The sequence below is a fragment of the Xyrauchen texanus genome, chromosome 27 (genome assembly GCF_025860055.1).
Source record: "Xyrauchen texanus isolate HMW12.3.18 chromosome 27, RBS_HiC_50CHRs, whole genome shotgun sequence".
NCBI classification, from domain to species: domain Eukaryota; kingdom Metazoa; phylum Chordata; class Actinopteri; order Cypriniformes; family Catostomidae; genus Xyrauchen; species Xyrauchen texanus.
Genome location: NC_068302.1, coordinates 13,308,664 through 13,322,795, shown reverse-complemented (window position 1 = coordinate 13,322,795; position 14,132 = coordinate 13,308,664). Strand labels below are relative to the sequence as shown.

General features: G+C 37.7%; 1 protein-coding gene across 1 annotated transcript in view; it reads right to left on the bottom strand.

The window, feature by feature from the left end:
* The window catches only part of LOC127621221 (transmembrane protein 132D-like), a 44,584-nt gene extending 33,003 nt beyond the window's left edge, over positions 1-11,581 (bottom strand). Inside the window, exons 1-2 of the mRNA XM_052094728.1 lie at positions 11,509-11,581; positions 1,507-2,380 (exon numbers count right to left, since the gene is read on the bottom strand). Of these exons, the coding sequence (XP_051950688.1) occupies positions 1,507-2,380; positions 11,509-11,581 (947 nt within the window). The remainder of the gene's footprint in view (positions 1-1,506; positions 2,381-11,508) is intronic.
* Positions 11,582-14,132: the final 2,551 nt, after the last annotated feature.

The window sequence follows — 14,132 nt, the reverse complement described above, 5'->3', positions numbered from 1 at the left end:
ATATTGTATCAATTTTAAATTCTGTTTGTTGATTGGTGGGTCTCTATGTAAATAATAGTGGTACATTTTTGAACAAGTCAAGTAAAACAAAATGTAAAAAATTTTGCCATCTCATTCTAATTATTATGTGTTGACATGAGACTATGTTCGTGTGTGAGTACCAGCGGCAAATATTTATCACAGTATCTAGGTAATGATTCAGGAGGAGAAAATGCCAGTTTCACTGCGTTATTGAAGAATTTCCATTTGGATTTACCACCAAAAATATACACACACACATAGCACACTTGTGTTTGTCTGCCACGGATGCATTGTAAGAGATGCAGAGGATGCAATGCTATTTAAAGCTCACCATAAAAAACGAATGAGCAGCCAAAACATTCCAAGGAGAAAAGTAAAGAAAATGCAAGTGTTAATATAATCTGAGGGATTCAAAATGCATGTCTTTTTCAGGCATATACTGTAACTAGATGCTCAAATCTGCACAATGAGCTTTCAAGACTATGTTCACAGATTTGATGACAGAGTCCAGCAGCATAACAGCACAGAATGTTATTGTCATTACATGTATTTCTCCACTCAGCACTGATAATCAGCAATGCCCCCAAAAAGGCCTCTAACGTCTCTCGTATTTTCAGGAAAAAGCAATAAACCATTAAAAATCCAATTTCCCAGGGGGGGTCTGGGTAGCTCAGTGGTTAAGACTCTGGCTAGCACCCCTGGAGTTCGCTAGTTAGAATCCCAGAGCGTGCTGAGTGACTCCAGGTCTCCCAAGAAACCAAATTGGCCCGGTTGCTAGGCCTCCTCGTGGTCGCTATAATGTGGTTCGTTCTCAGTGGAGAACCTGGTGAGTTGAGCGTGGATGCCACGGTTGATGGTGTGAAGCCTCCACATGCACTATGTCTCCGTGGCAACACGCTGGGTTTGGCGGTCTCAGATGCCCAGATGAACGCTGGCTGGATTCTTCCTCCACCACCCAGATTGAGGCGAGTCACTACGTTGACCACGAGGACTTAAAAGCGCATTGGGAATTGGCCATTCAAACCAAAAAGAGATGCTAGAAACAAATTGTCAGAAGTGCATACACTAAAGCCAAGTGCACACTACAGAACTGTTTGCAGACTGGATGCATCAATGACATGACCATCATCCCAGATTGAATCGCAAAATTAATTTATAAACTCAAGCACACAGCAACTGAAGAGTTTATTCATGATAACATGTCAAAAAACAACATGAAACAAACAAAATAATGATAGCCAGCGGTTATCATTCTATTAATCTATTCTTTGACCATGCATGTAAGGATACACAAATTTCATGATAAGATATAATACAATGCAGAAGCCTCATGATAGGATACAATACGATTATAAATAAAATAATAAAAAAATTAAATAGTGGGTAAAATATATATTTTTCCAAGGACATATTACTGCACAAAAGGGTTTTCTGATTACATACAAAAATACAAAGAAGGATAATGTCCTTCCGTTTGAGACTTACCTGAGAGAGAAGGTGTCCAGATTGGCTGAGTTCCTCATGTAAACATAAAAGGAGGCGATATCCATCTTCTTAAGTGGTTTAGAGGAGGTTTGGATGACCACAGCCTCACCCAGTCTGAGCACAGACACAGGTGTGGCCCCCTGTTTGACCTGCAGGAGCCGCACACTCCCGATTCTCTGCATGGGGCTCATGGGCATGTACTCATTCCACCTCTTGCCCTCCTCCCCACCACCAGTGCATGGGCCATAGTCGCTGGGTCGGGCCTGGTAGTACAGCTCCACAGGGTTTCCCTGACTCGGCCCTTGTCTTTCTCGACTGGAGCTGCCCTCAGCTGGGCTGAACCAACCCGCTGGAAGGTCAACCTCGGCCATGCAGGTTCCATGCTCATTTCCAATTACACAGGACCCACGCACCTCCTGTGTCTGCCAGAATGCGTACACAGTCACACATGGAAGTTCATCTTTAGTTCCTTTCTCTCCTCTGTCCCAGTCTCTCCCAGCCACATAGAACAGGACCCGTACTTTGGGAGAAGACGAATAGACCCAGCGGGTCAGGACAAAGCACTGGACTCTCCAGTTGAGAGTGAACGTTGGCGGTGAGGGGCGGAATAACTGCACTGACTGCACTAAGTCCAGGGGAATCTCCCGTTTGGTAGAGAGTGGGCCGTAGGTAGCGTTGATCACAGGGAGGCATCCCGCTCTCAGCACAACAAATGGCTGTGTGTGGCTTTGCATGCTGGAATTGCGCATAATGTCCTGTCCTGCCTCTTTTAATAGGAAGTAGTCAGCATCCCACACCTGGTAACTGACAGGAAGGGACATGGGATATGAGGTGGAGGGTTTGGTGGCATCAGTGATCTCTTGACTGTTCAGCTCTGCAGAGGAATCAAGACACAAACATTGTTGTCATTGATTTCTGATTCATTAAAAAAGAGGCTATACTGCTTGAGTACCAGATAAATTGTTGTATGTATAGTGTAAAATTGTATGTTTGCTATATTGAATGTCTGGCGAACCATGTACGATTACATACTTAGTGAAATCATGCTAATGGTAATAACTGAAGAATAAAGGGACCTTTTAAATTGTCCTGTCTTTCTTGATATCATATGTGGTAGCCAGTTGCTCAAAATGGTACAGGCAATACAAAATATTAGATTGTACTAAGATGAATATCATCAATGTAAATCTGCAATATTTCATTTAATGCAGAATATTTTAATCCACCCATGCTTTAACCACTTTCATTTCATGAGCGCAATATCAATTAAATATTCTGTTCTAGATCCATGAAAACTCCTCTGGATTGATAAACTCAGAGGAGTCTGAGACCCAACATTAAGTGTATTTTGTGCCGGGGGGGACTTTATTAAGCTCCAATAACAAGTATGAGCTCAAAAGGGAAAAATGTAATACAGTATATCAAGGCCTCAAATTCCTGGAAGTAATTTTGAAAAAGCAGATTGAGTGGTAGCATTAAAGAACGAATGATTCAAACAAATCTCAAACTAAACTCAACACACAAGACGACCCCTACAATTACATTTACTGCTGAAACAGTGACAGAACATGCAACGGAGAAAGATTTAATCTGAAATTGATCATATTCAGCCTGGTTCACACAGCCATTCAAGTTATTATCCGGCTTGTATTAAAATAATAATAACAATTGATTTGTCCTCATGTTGCTCCAAAGCTACAGTATGACTTTCTTTCATGGAGCACTAAAGGAGATGTTAAGCACAGTGATATGGACTGACAGTCCTCAGTCACTACTCACCTTTATTGAATGGTGACTGAGGCTGCCATTCTGCCTATTGTCTCCTTTTGTATATTCTGTGTTAAATTCACTAATTGTGTGTGTTTAGCTATACGAGTTCAGGGGTACAGTATAGAAAAGTATACATTTTCTTTAATACTCAATTAAAGTATAAATTAAAAATAATAATAATAATAATGCTAACTGTAAGTAATGTATAGTAATGAAGTCTTCAAGCAATTTACATCCCTGGTGGATGTAAAGCCTGGCTACAGCCAAATGACAGCTGTGCTAATATTCAGTTCAAAAGCACTTTTGCTTGTGTGATAATGATTAAATATAAATGATAGGTGAGCCAGTCATGGGGTTTTACATATTACAGCAAAATTAATATGACTGGTGTACTAGAAATTTGGACCAACTTGAAATGAGCAAATCATTTTGAGATCAAAAGGAAAACCTTTGAGGTCTTTCAGAAAATGTAAGAAAAACAGCTTGTAGGGGGTCTGGGTAGCTCAGCGAGTAAAGACGCTGACTACCACCCGTGGAGTCACGAATTCGAATCCAGGGCATGTTGAGTCACTCTAGCCAGGTCTTAACAACTGACATCACTGTTCATCGAACAACATTATTTCATTTTGGTCAAAGTTGATTGTCAAAAATTGTATTGGACCTGGTGTGTCATCATTTATGCACCTTCATGTCATTCCAATCCTACATGATTTTCTTTCTTCTGTAAAACTCAAAAGGGGACAATTTTGAACAACTGTACCTTTATTCCATGCAATAACAATGAGTGGGAACTGTGGCTTTCAAGTTTCACTCCATATGACTTGTGATGTTCCAAGTCTTTTGAAGCAATACAATACCTTTAATTTAAGTAGTTATTCACTATTTATCTTACCTTGAAATTAGTTGTTTACGCTACACTCAAGGACCAGATCGGTCTGCTTTATGAATCAATCATTCAGACCGGTCTGGCGAACTGGATCGACTGATTCATTAATAAGATCCAACACAAAAGACTATTTTTTTCATGAGTCAGACATCACTCCTTCTCTTATGAGCACAGAGTATTAGGGTTGGTTATTGATACAGATTTCCCAATTCGATTCTGATTCACTAACTCTTGATTCCGAATTCCAATTTGATTCATACAGGTATGTTTCAGATATAATGTCCCTTTTGCTTACATATGAAAGAAGTTCTCTCCCAGTTAATGCTGTTCATTTTACAGAGGACTTTCTAACTCGCTAAATTATACAACTATACATTTTACTAATTATACATTTATTTATTTATTTTTTGTCACATTTTAGCTTTTTAAAAACAAAGAAATCCATCCATTCAGTCAATAAATCTACAAATATATTGCTTATATTATTTCTTTGGTACATGTTTATTGTTTAATTACACCATTTGTATATTTACAGGTTTTTACATTAAGTTGCTAAACATGTGTTCAAAAACCGGTACTGTCTCTTTAAGACAGACAGCATTTCTGTAAAGAGCATCTGTAAATGACCGCATATTAATGAGAGAGATTCTAACAGCTTTAACTCATCTGTCCTACATGTGATTAAAATTAAATATTTATTTTTTGTTGTTGTTGATCTCGTCCTTGGACACAAATTACACAGAACAACTTTACTCTCAACATGCATCTCGCTGCTGAATACTCCCCCACTACTCAATTTTCTGGTGAAATCTATACATTTACCAGAAAGTTTCCAATATATATTTTAGTCGCATAATGTGTAATATGGTTGCTAATGTGAGTGATTTCCTCTCATTGTAGTAGAGGGCTGCTTATAGAGTAAAAGATCGATCTTGGGATATAAGAAATCAACATTGAGTTCATGCGAATATCGCAATGCATTGAAAAAAAATATATATTCTTACCCACCCCTACAGACTATAATGATTTTTTGGTCTGTTCCTCCCTCAAAGCTTTTGTATGACTTCAGAAGACTTTGAATAAAGTTCATGAATAGTACAGACCATTTTTATGGTAATTTTTTAAGAGGCTTGGAGCTTGACAGGCACAGTCCTCATTCACATGCATTATATATAAAATATTCCTCCAAAAATTCACCTTATGTGTTCCACGAAAGGAAAACTGTAATACTGGTTTGGCACGACAGGAGGGTAAATAATGATGCAAACAATTTAGGATTCAACATCTATGTAATTGTGGTGTTTAAACGTTGAAACATTTTGTTTGGGTGAAGCTGGGAGATTAAGCAAACACAACCCATATATACGTATACCACAATATGATTGCATGCAGCTATAGCAGCGTTTATGGTCCAGGACATGGCACAAATGGCAGCTCAAAAGACATTCACACTAACAATTGTGGCCTTAATGCTGGATGGCTTTGGTACTGATGACATAAATATCATATTTGCAGTGGCTGGTAAATAGCAGATCTTTTGAGTTATAATACAACGCTGTCATTTTGTCCTAGCAAGCTTGCCCAAAACCTTTCATCCTTTTTATTCTCCTTTGGGGTTTAGGAATTACAGTATCTATCATACGTCATCCTTATTTCCTTACCGTGGCTGGGTGTGCCAAGATTCTGAGTGCAAAATAAGCATCGCTGACATGTAAATGTGGGTGTTCATATGTTAATGTTTTGAGTTTCTGACTTTGGAATTCAAGGATGTCCAAACAAGCTGCTTTTGCAGCTCATTTTCAATCGATCGCTTCAATTGATTTATAGTGACATGGAAACTCTTAAATTGGATGAGCGAGGACATTTAGATTTTTGAAAGTTACAAAAAGTCAAGGAATTTTATATATGAACCCTTTAAGAGTTTCCATGTCACTATTCCATATTTATAAAAGTCTACAAATGTGTGTACATACAGTAACTGAAAAAAAGCATTTGCAATTATTGAAAGCACTTGTTTTCATAAAAAAATAAAAAGGGTAGCTTACTAACACTGAACAGCTGTTTCATCACAAATGCGCAGCACATCACATCAACAGTGAACTTTTAACCCTGTCAATTTACTATCACTTTTAAGGGGGATTTGTAACTGGCTCTGAGTCCGAGTTCAGTAATGGATAACAATTAGAATTGCCCATTATGAGCTTAATCCACTGTGTTTGTGGGTCAAAAACAGACAAAAACAAAACGCAAAGACAATATCTTAACATAACAGAAAATATTGAGATGAATAGAAATCATACTTCTGGATATGACCATATGTTAGGCATATAATATTCTTAAATTATTTTCTGACAGAGACAGACCTTGGTAGATCCAAAGCCTAGCAAAATTAAATAAATTATGCACCTTTATTTGACCTTTTTAATCAAAGACTGTCAGTAAAATGCACCATCTTTTTCTATGATCAAATAGGGCCGATGCCTATATTGAAGTGCAAGCAGAATAAAGTTAGTATTTACTCACATTTGTGGCATTAGGCCTAAACAATGGTTATAATAATTATGATCTTTATGAAATGTAAGTACATTCTACAAATAGTATTTAATGTATGTGCTGTAAATGACTGCCCACTCCTTCCACATTCAGGAATCACTGCTTAGGATTTACGATTTTTAAATAATTACTTAAAGGTGCAGTATATAAGATTCAGAAACCCTTGTTATTAATGACACCTGTGGCCGTTAAATGAACTGCAGCCATCTACATGTTGCTCGCTCCCATGCACACACTCCATAGGGACATGAGCATCGGCCAAAACAATGACGTAACGTACAAAGAGACTGAACAATCTGTCCAATAAGAAGAACGCCAATTCAGGTTCAGTTTTCGCTCGACCACGATCACGTTCTCGCTTAGCCAGACAGGATTCAGTAGATCAATTTTTTTGGTGTTTTTTTTTTTTGCTTACTCTGAGTTTGTGTAGGAGTTGGTGTTGTGCTGGGAGTCGGCCGTTTCCTGGATTCCATCTCTAAGATAATGTTACCTAGTGTTGCAGACTTTTTGTTGTTGAATAGCGGAAGAGAAGCACTGAGGCTCTCGGGAGAGCATAAATGTCACATCCTTTGGATTTTCCAAAAGCGACCCGCTCCCTTCGCATGAAAAGCCTATTAAAGTCTACAGGCTTTAATAGGCAACCTAGGAAGTCTGGGAAGGGCTCGTTTTTTAAGTTGCGTTACAAGCCGTTCACACATTGGCAAATAAAAGGCGAATATTACATGAACATTTTTACATATTGCACCTTTTATAAAACAACTTTTAAAATTCACAAAATACCTCTGAAAAACAAACAATTTCTTTGTAAAGCACTGAATGCAGAAACACTTACAGCAATTTACAGCATAAGATTAAATTCTAAAGCAACCTGTCTTTATAGTTGATTCACAAATGGGCAATTATGAACATTTACCATCAATCATTATATCTATACTATAACTGAATATATGCAAGACTTTTTACCTCTTTCCCACCAGCAAACTTCTTCCAGTACTGTTTAACCTTTTAAATCAAACCCTGTGAAATTCAGTGATGCCACTCCAAATGAGTGATGATGATGATGATGAATCATGCAACAGCCTGAACATTATTCAGTATAGTATGTGCAACAACACAGAAGTGATTTGTCAAAATGTCTTAAAAACACAATTAAATACAGAAGCCACATAGCACCAGATGCCTTAGCCTCTTTGAGTGAGTAAAGTTGTGGGAACACTGTTTCTGGGTCAGGATGAGCTCTAATCACATCTGGACCATGCTTTGATACACAAGCACTCAACAGACTTGAGGAAGGATTGAGACAGATTAGGGAAACAGCAGAACTCACAGAAAAGAAAAATTATGAGAGAGGAGATGGAGGGTAGAGAGCAAAGACCTTTGAAGGAACGGTCAGGAATGGTTCTTTATCCCATAAAGCCCAGAAAACAAATTTTTTATCCATGCCTTGAAAGAAAGTACCTTTAATATGCAACTGAACATAGTCTATACATTTCCATGCCTGTCATATGCAGAAGCATGTGCCCCTCAATTTTTTAACCAAGTAGATTTTGCAGTTATTCCTCAATCGCTTTGGCTCAATTCTGGAATGAGAAATGTTTTTTTCAAAGCATTAAGTTCAAACCTCTGAACAATTAGTTTCTTGTTCAAACCAGATTTGAATTTCTTATTCATTTAATCAAATTGCAAGTGTCTACAATTTGCACAATAACTAAATGCACATGGCTTGATCATAACTGATGAGTTGATTCTCTGTGATATTGTCATACTCTTCACAACTTCTAAACATTCTTTCATCTTGTGAGCCATCACATGCAAAATGATCCATTCAATTATCAAAATCTGTCAGACATACATGTATATTCTATAAATATCTATAACATGGAATGTTTTATCATTGAGTGGAGTGGTGGTGGCATAGTGGGCTAAAGTGCATAACTGTCAATCAGAAGGTTGCTGGTTTGATCCACACGGCCACCACCTTTGTGTCCTCGAGCAAGGCACTTAACTCCAAGTTGCTCCAGAGGGATCGACCCTGTAATAAGTGCACTACTGTAAGTCTCTTTGGAAAAAACTTCTTAACATTTTGACCAGAGCGGTTCACATGATGGCCAAAATCTTTGGTGGCATTGGCCAATTTACTGACCCAATAACTAGATTTTGAAGCATGAATTAAATGTTTTGGGTGAGTTACTACATTTTGCAGACATGCAATAGAGTTGTGATGTCCCATAAAACAGATGTGACAATTGCACTTACACTTTAGTGAATGATAAGACTGTTTCAAAAAATGAGCCACAGCGATTGAGAAGAACTGTAAATGCAACATTTGAAGAGATTATTTGTATCTTTGAAAAGGGTTTGTCTAAAGTACTGTTGCTGAAATCATGCTTTTTGGTCAGTCACCTGTCGATTCACCTTCACCTTCTGATCATTTTTTTAAACTCCTCTACCCACAAGCTTAAAACTTGTATGGCTTTCCCCCTTTGAACCCAAAATGAGTTATTACAGCATGAAAATGTCACAGCTGAACTTTTCCATACAATAAAAATGCATAATGATAACTGACTGCCAAGTTCAGTTCCAACACAAATGTAAAGGACTACTACTTTTCTACCACCCCTGGAGTAGCAAGTTTGAATCCAGTGCGTGCTGAGTGACTCCAGCCAGGTTCCCAAAGCAACCAAATTGGCCCGGTTGCTAGGGTGGGTAGAGTCACATGGGGTAACCTCCTTGAGGTCGCTATAATGTGGTTCTCGCTCTTGGTGGGGCGGGTGGTGAGTTGTGCGTGGATGCTGCGGAGAATAGCGTGTAACCTCCACACGTGCTATGTCTCCACGGTAACGCGCTCAACAAGTAACGTGATAAGATGCATGGATTGACGGTCTCAGACATGGAGACAACTGAGATTCATCCTCCGCTACCCGGATTGAGGCAAGTCACTACGCCACCATGAGGACTACTTTTTGTTTAGTCTTGTCTTCTCTTGCCAAGGGCACCAATAACTGACATTGGTGCCCTTTAAAAAAGTGCACTCATCAAGAGGTACACAAGAAGGAATCAAGACTCAACTGCAATAAGAACTGAATCATTGTTTGTATGTTGACACTATGCTAAACCCATATTCATAATCTAATTGTGTGGTAATGAAGTGATGCACATAGGAAAATGTACTTAGGGCTGAAACGATTAGTCAACGTTATCGACAACGTAATAAAAAAATTGTCTTCAAAAATGTTCGTTGTCGATAGTCGTTTGATCTAATTTAATGTAACATGATATCACTTTAAACTTTAATTATGAGAGCAGCACTGCAGTTCGCACCTGACTTAGGAGAGGAAGCATTACACAGACGCACTCTAAACCTTCCAAACAGCTTCATCTTATGTAGATCGCAAAGTATGAGGGAATTATAATGCAAAAATACAAAGTAAGAAAATATAGAAGTACATGTTGTGGAATAAGAGGGGCTGCCTCTCCGCTGAAGCAAAATTTGTGTGTCGAGCGTCTTTAAAGGAAACACCTTGATTTTACATCTTAAATATAAGTATATTTTGTTTTTACTTCACTCGCAGAAGTGTAACCAAGTAAAAAATACACTTTTACACTTGTATACAAAATAAACTTACATTTATGATAGATCCTCTTACATCAAGTCTAAATATCTTATATGTTGCTTGTCAATGAAATGTATTTTTAAATGGAAAACAAGACAGAAACACTTGTTAATATTTGTTATTTTTTTACAGTGAATTTCTTATTCTTATACTTATAAAAAAAAGTATTTTTCCCCCCTTTAATTCAGTGAATATTATTTTGAGTTATTTTTAAAAGATTTTTTTTCCCCTCTTTATTGTTAGTAAGCACATTTAATACAACCTCTTAAGTCGGGACACAAGCAGAATAATCGGTTAAGAGCTAATGATTAATCATTGCAATAATCGACGATAGTCGAATAATCCTTCTAATAATCGTTAGATTAACCGATTATCAAAATAATCGTTAGTTGCAGCCCTACTGTAGATGATCTCACTTCAAAGTAAGTCACAAACAAAATTAGTTGGGTAGTTTTGGGTAGTTTTGCCATCAGTAACACTGTCTACAGTTAGAAAACATCCTATTATGCATTACCTGACAGTCCAAATATGCATAAAGATCAAGTAGAATCACTTCTGCAGAGGACACCTGATCACTGCTGTCCTAAACAGACACTCGAACACAGACAAGGACAGGAACACATCCATACACAACACATTCACAAACACATGACAACCAACCTTACGAATACTTTAGGATACAATCAAATGATTGTCTCTGACCATTAACAGAATATGTGTCTAGATTTCTATAGTCTAATATGTTAAAGAGAGATCGCATTCTAAGCCAAGCATTTGATGAAAGGTATCCTTTATCTTTTAAAACAAAGTACTGTGGTGTGCAATGATACAATGATTGTATCAGACACCATGGTATTTTGTTAGCCTATATACCTGATGACAACCATATTCATCTACAATTGTATTAACGTGCATATGAATTCCTATGAACTAAGGGAATATCATGGTACAGCACCATAGTCAAAATCATGTCCAAAAAACAATGGTTTTATCATGGTAATTTTTGGTTAAAGTAATGTTGTGATGTCTTACCAAATGCATTTCGACTATTTTAACAAACCCACACACCGGTCTTTAAAAAGCAGTCTGTAGACTGACTAAAAACATCGTGATAAGTGATGCAGCTCTTCTAAACATTACAACCTGTCGCGTCAATTCAACTTATAGAAATGTCCTTACCTTGCGTGACAGTCGTAATTATCGTCGCCAAGAATATGTGCAAAATCCGCCATAGGTGAGAATAGACGCTCATTTTGGCAACAGGGGTTGTCTGTGATATGTCCCATTAACGTTTCTAACAGTCTGCCGTTTATGAACCATAAACAGGAGAGACTGTGCAGCGCATTTCGTCCGTCAGCATCTTAGATGCTGTTTTACCTGAGAAAACATCCACCTGTGCACGCGCTCCTCGGCGACACACTGAAACTATCTACAGTTGCGCGCTTCTGAATTACTGACTCCAGCTGTCTGTGTGCCACAACTTCATGTTAAGAAAAGTGTCGCCTCAATGGGGTGTCTTTTTCGAGATATATAAGTTTACAACTCATTTTGTTGATTTGCTTTATATAAACGCACCGATGTTCATTAAATCCAATGAAAGAAACTTTCTTGCTCGATTACGGTCGTTGATTTCATGTGTCCTGTTCTTTTTGTCTCGTCCGTGTGTAAAGTGTCCTGTCAGAGACGCACCATCACAGTCATCTGGCCGCTCGTCACCCGTCGCGAGCTCTAGATACCTTAGGATTTACTAGACAGAGTGAGAATAATGCAGACAGACAGACAGACAGACAGACAGACAGACAGACAGATAGATAGATAGATAGATAGATAGATAGATAGATAGATAGATAGATAGATAGATAGATAGATAGATAGATAGATAGATGAAGATAGATAGATGAGATAGAAAGACAGACAGACAGACAGACAGATAGACAGATAGATAGATAGATAGATAGATAGATAGATAGATAGATAGATAGATAGATAGATAGATAGATAGATAGATAGATAGATAAAAGACAGACAGACAGACAGACAGACAGACAGACAGACAGACAGACAGACAGACAGACAGACAGATAGATAGATAGATAGATAGATAGATAGATAGATAGATAGATAGATAGATAGATAAAAGACAGACAGACAGACAGATAGATAGACAGACAGATAGATGTGTATCTCAGCTCTGTGGGGTCCATTAATTGGAAGTGAATGGTGACTAGACCTTTCAAGCTCCAAAAAGCACATAAAGGCAGCATATGAATCCAGTAGTTACATTCATGTCTTCAGAAGCGATATGTGTTGCTGAGAAACAGATCAATATTTAAGTCCTTTTTATTATCAGTCTCTGCTTTCACTATGTGAAGAGATTTATAATAAAAAAGGATTTAAAAATGTATCTGTTTCTCACCCAAAGTGATTGCATCGCTTCAGAAGACATATATTAAACCACATATATTAAACCACTGGAGTCGTATTCCAACAACCTTGGTGCTGTAAGCAATTTTTTTCATGGAAGGGTATGCAAAAAAAATAAATATTAATCCTACTCTCTGAAAAATATGAATGAAATAAGTGTGGTGAGATATCTCACCGGCCTTTGTGACAGTAGTAGACTGTGTGAACAGCAAATAATATGTCTGTGGGCCACGGTCTCTAACACTTTCTGCCTGTCATTCATTTTGCACGTTCTCATAGTATTATAGTTGAAGCGAATTATTGAGGCTTAATGGCATTTTTATGCCATATTGCTCATTACAGTTGTCAGATGGGGGCACTATTATAACCTATTATAACCGTTTTTACAGTCTCAATAAAGCTCATTTAGTATCTTTGGAGTTCAGGGTTTTGGAAAGAGGGGCGTGGCTAATCCAACAACTCAGTTTATGGAAATTCTAGAATGGCTAAAATTGCTTACAGTACCTTTAATTACTTTTATGCTGCCTTTGTGTGAATTTTGGAGCTTCAAAGTCTGATCACCATTCACTTGCATTGTATGGACCTACAGAGCTGAGAAGTTCTTCTAAAAATCTTTGTTTGTGTTCAACAGAATAAAGAAATTCATAGGATGGCATGAAAGTGAGTAAATGATACCAAGTGAACTATCCCTTTAAAACACCAAATTCGTCATCAAGTGAGTTTCAAAGGGCATTTTGAAATGGAATGACAGTGACACCTCGTGGTCAGGTGAAAACATTTTTGAAAACATACTTCGTGTCCGTTTGCATTTAATAATTAAATTACATAAACTGTGTAATATCTAAAAGCACTACCAAAGCATCGTTATCTGAGTAGGTATGTAAAAATATTCATAAATTAACAAGAGCTTTTAACTGCTCATAAGTTTAAGTTTAAATGTATGAAGGTAATATAGTGCCTAAATGATTTGCATGCGCAGAGTAAGATTTGTAAAAGCCTAAATCAAATTGCAAGTGTAAAAATAAATTGCACCCAATTGCATTGCAATTTGAATGGACCACAAAACGGCGCCGCGATCTGCAGAAAAGGACAACGAACACCCCAAATGCAGGCCGATTTCTCTTCCAAGTCCAGCCCTGCTTGTGTTTGTGGCATAAATATTTTCCAGAAATAATCTGATATACACTGTTCCATCTTCCCTTTGTTGCACTCACACTTTTGGCACGAGTTTCACTGAAAAGGTTTTGCAAGCACAAGGGGTAATGTGCCCTAAGTCGAATAGGCCTATTGGGAAAGGCACAAATACTGACTTCAAAACGAATAACGAATTCATCCAAATAATAATAATAAAAATATTCAGAAGATTGATCATCCAATGA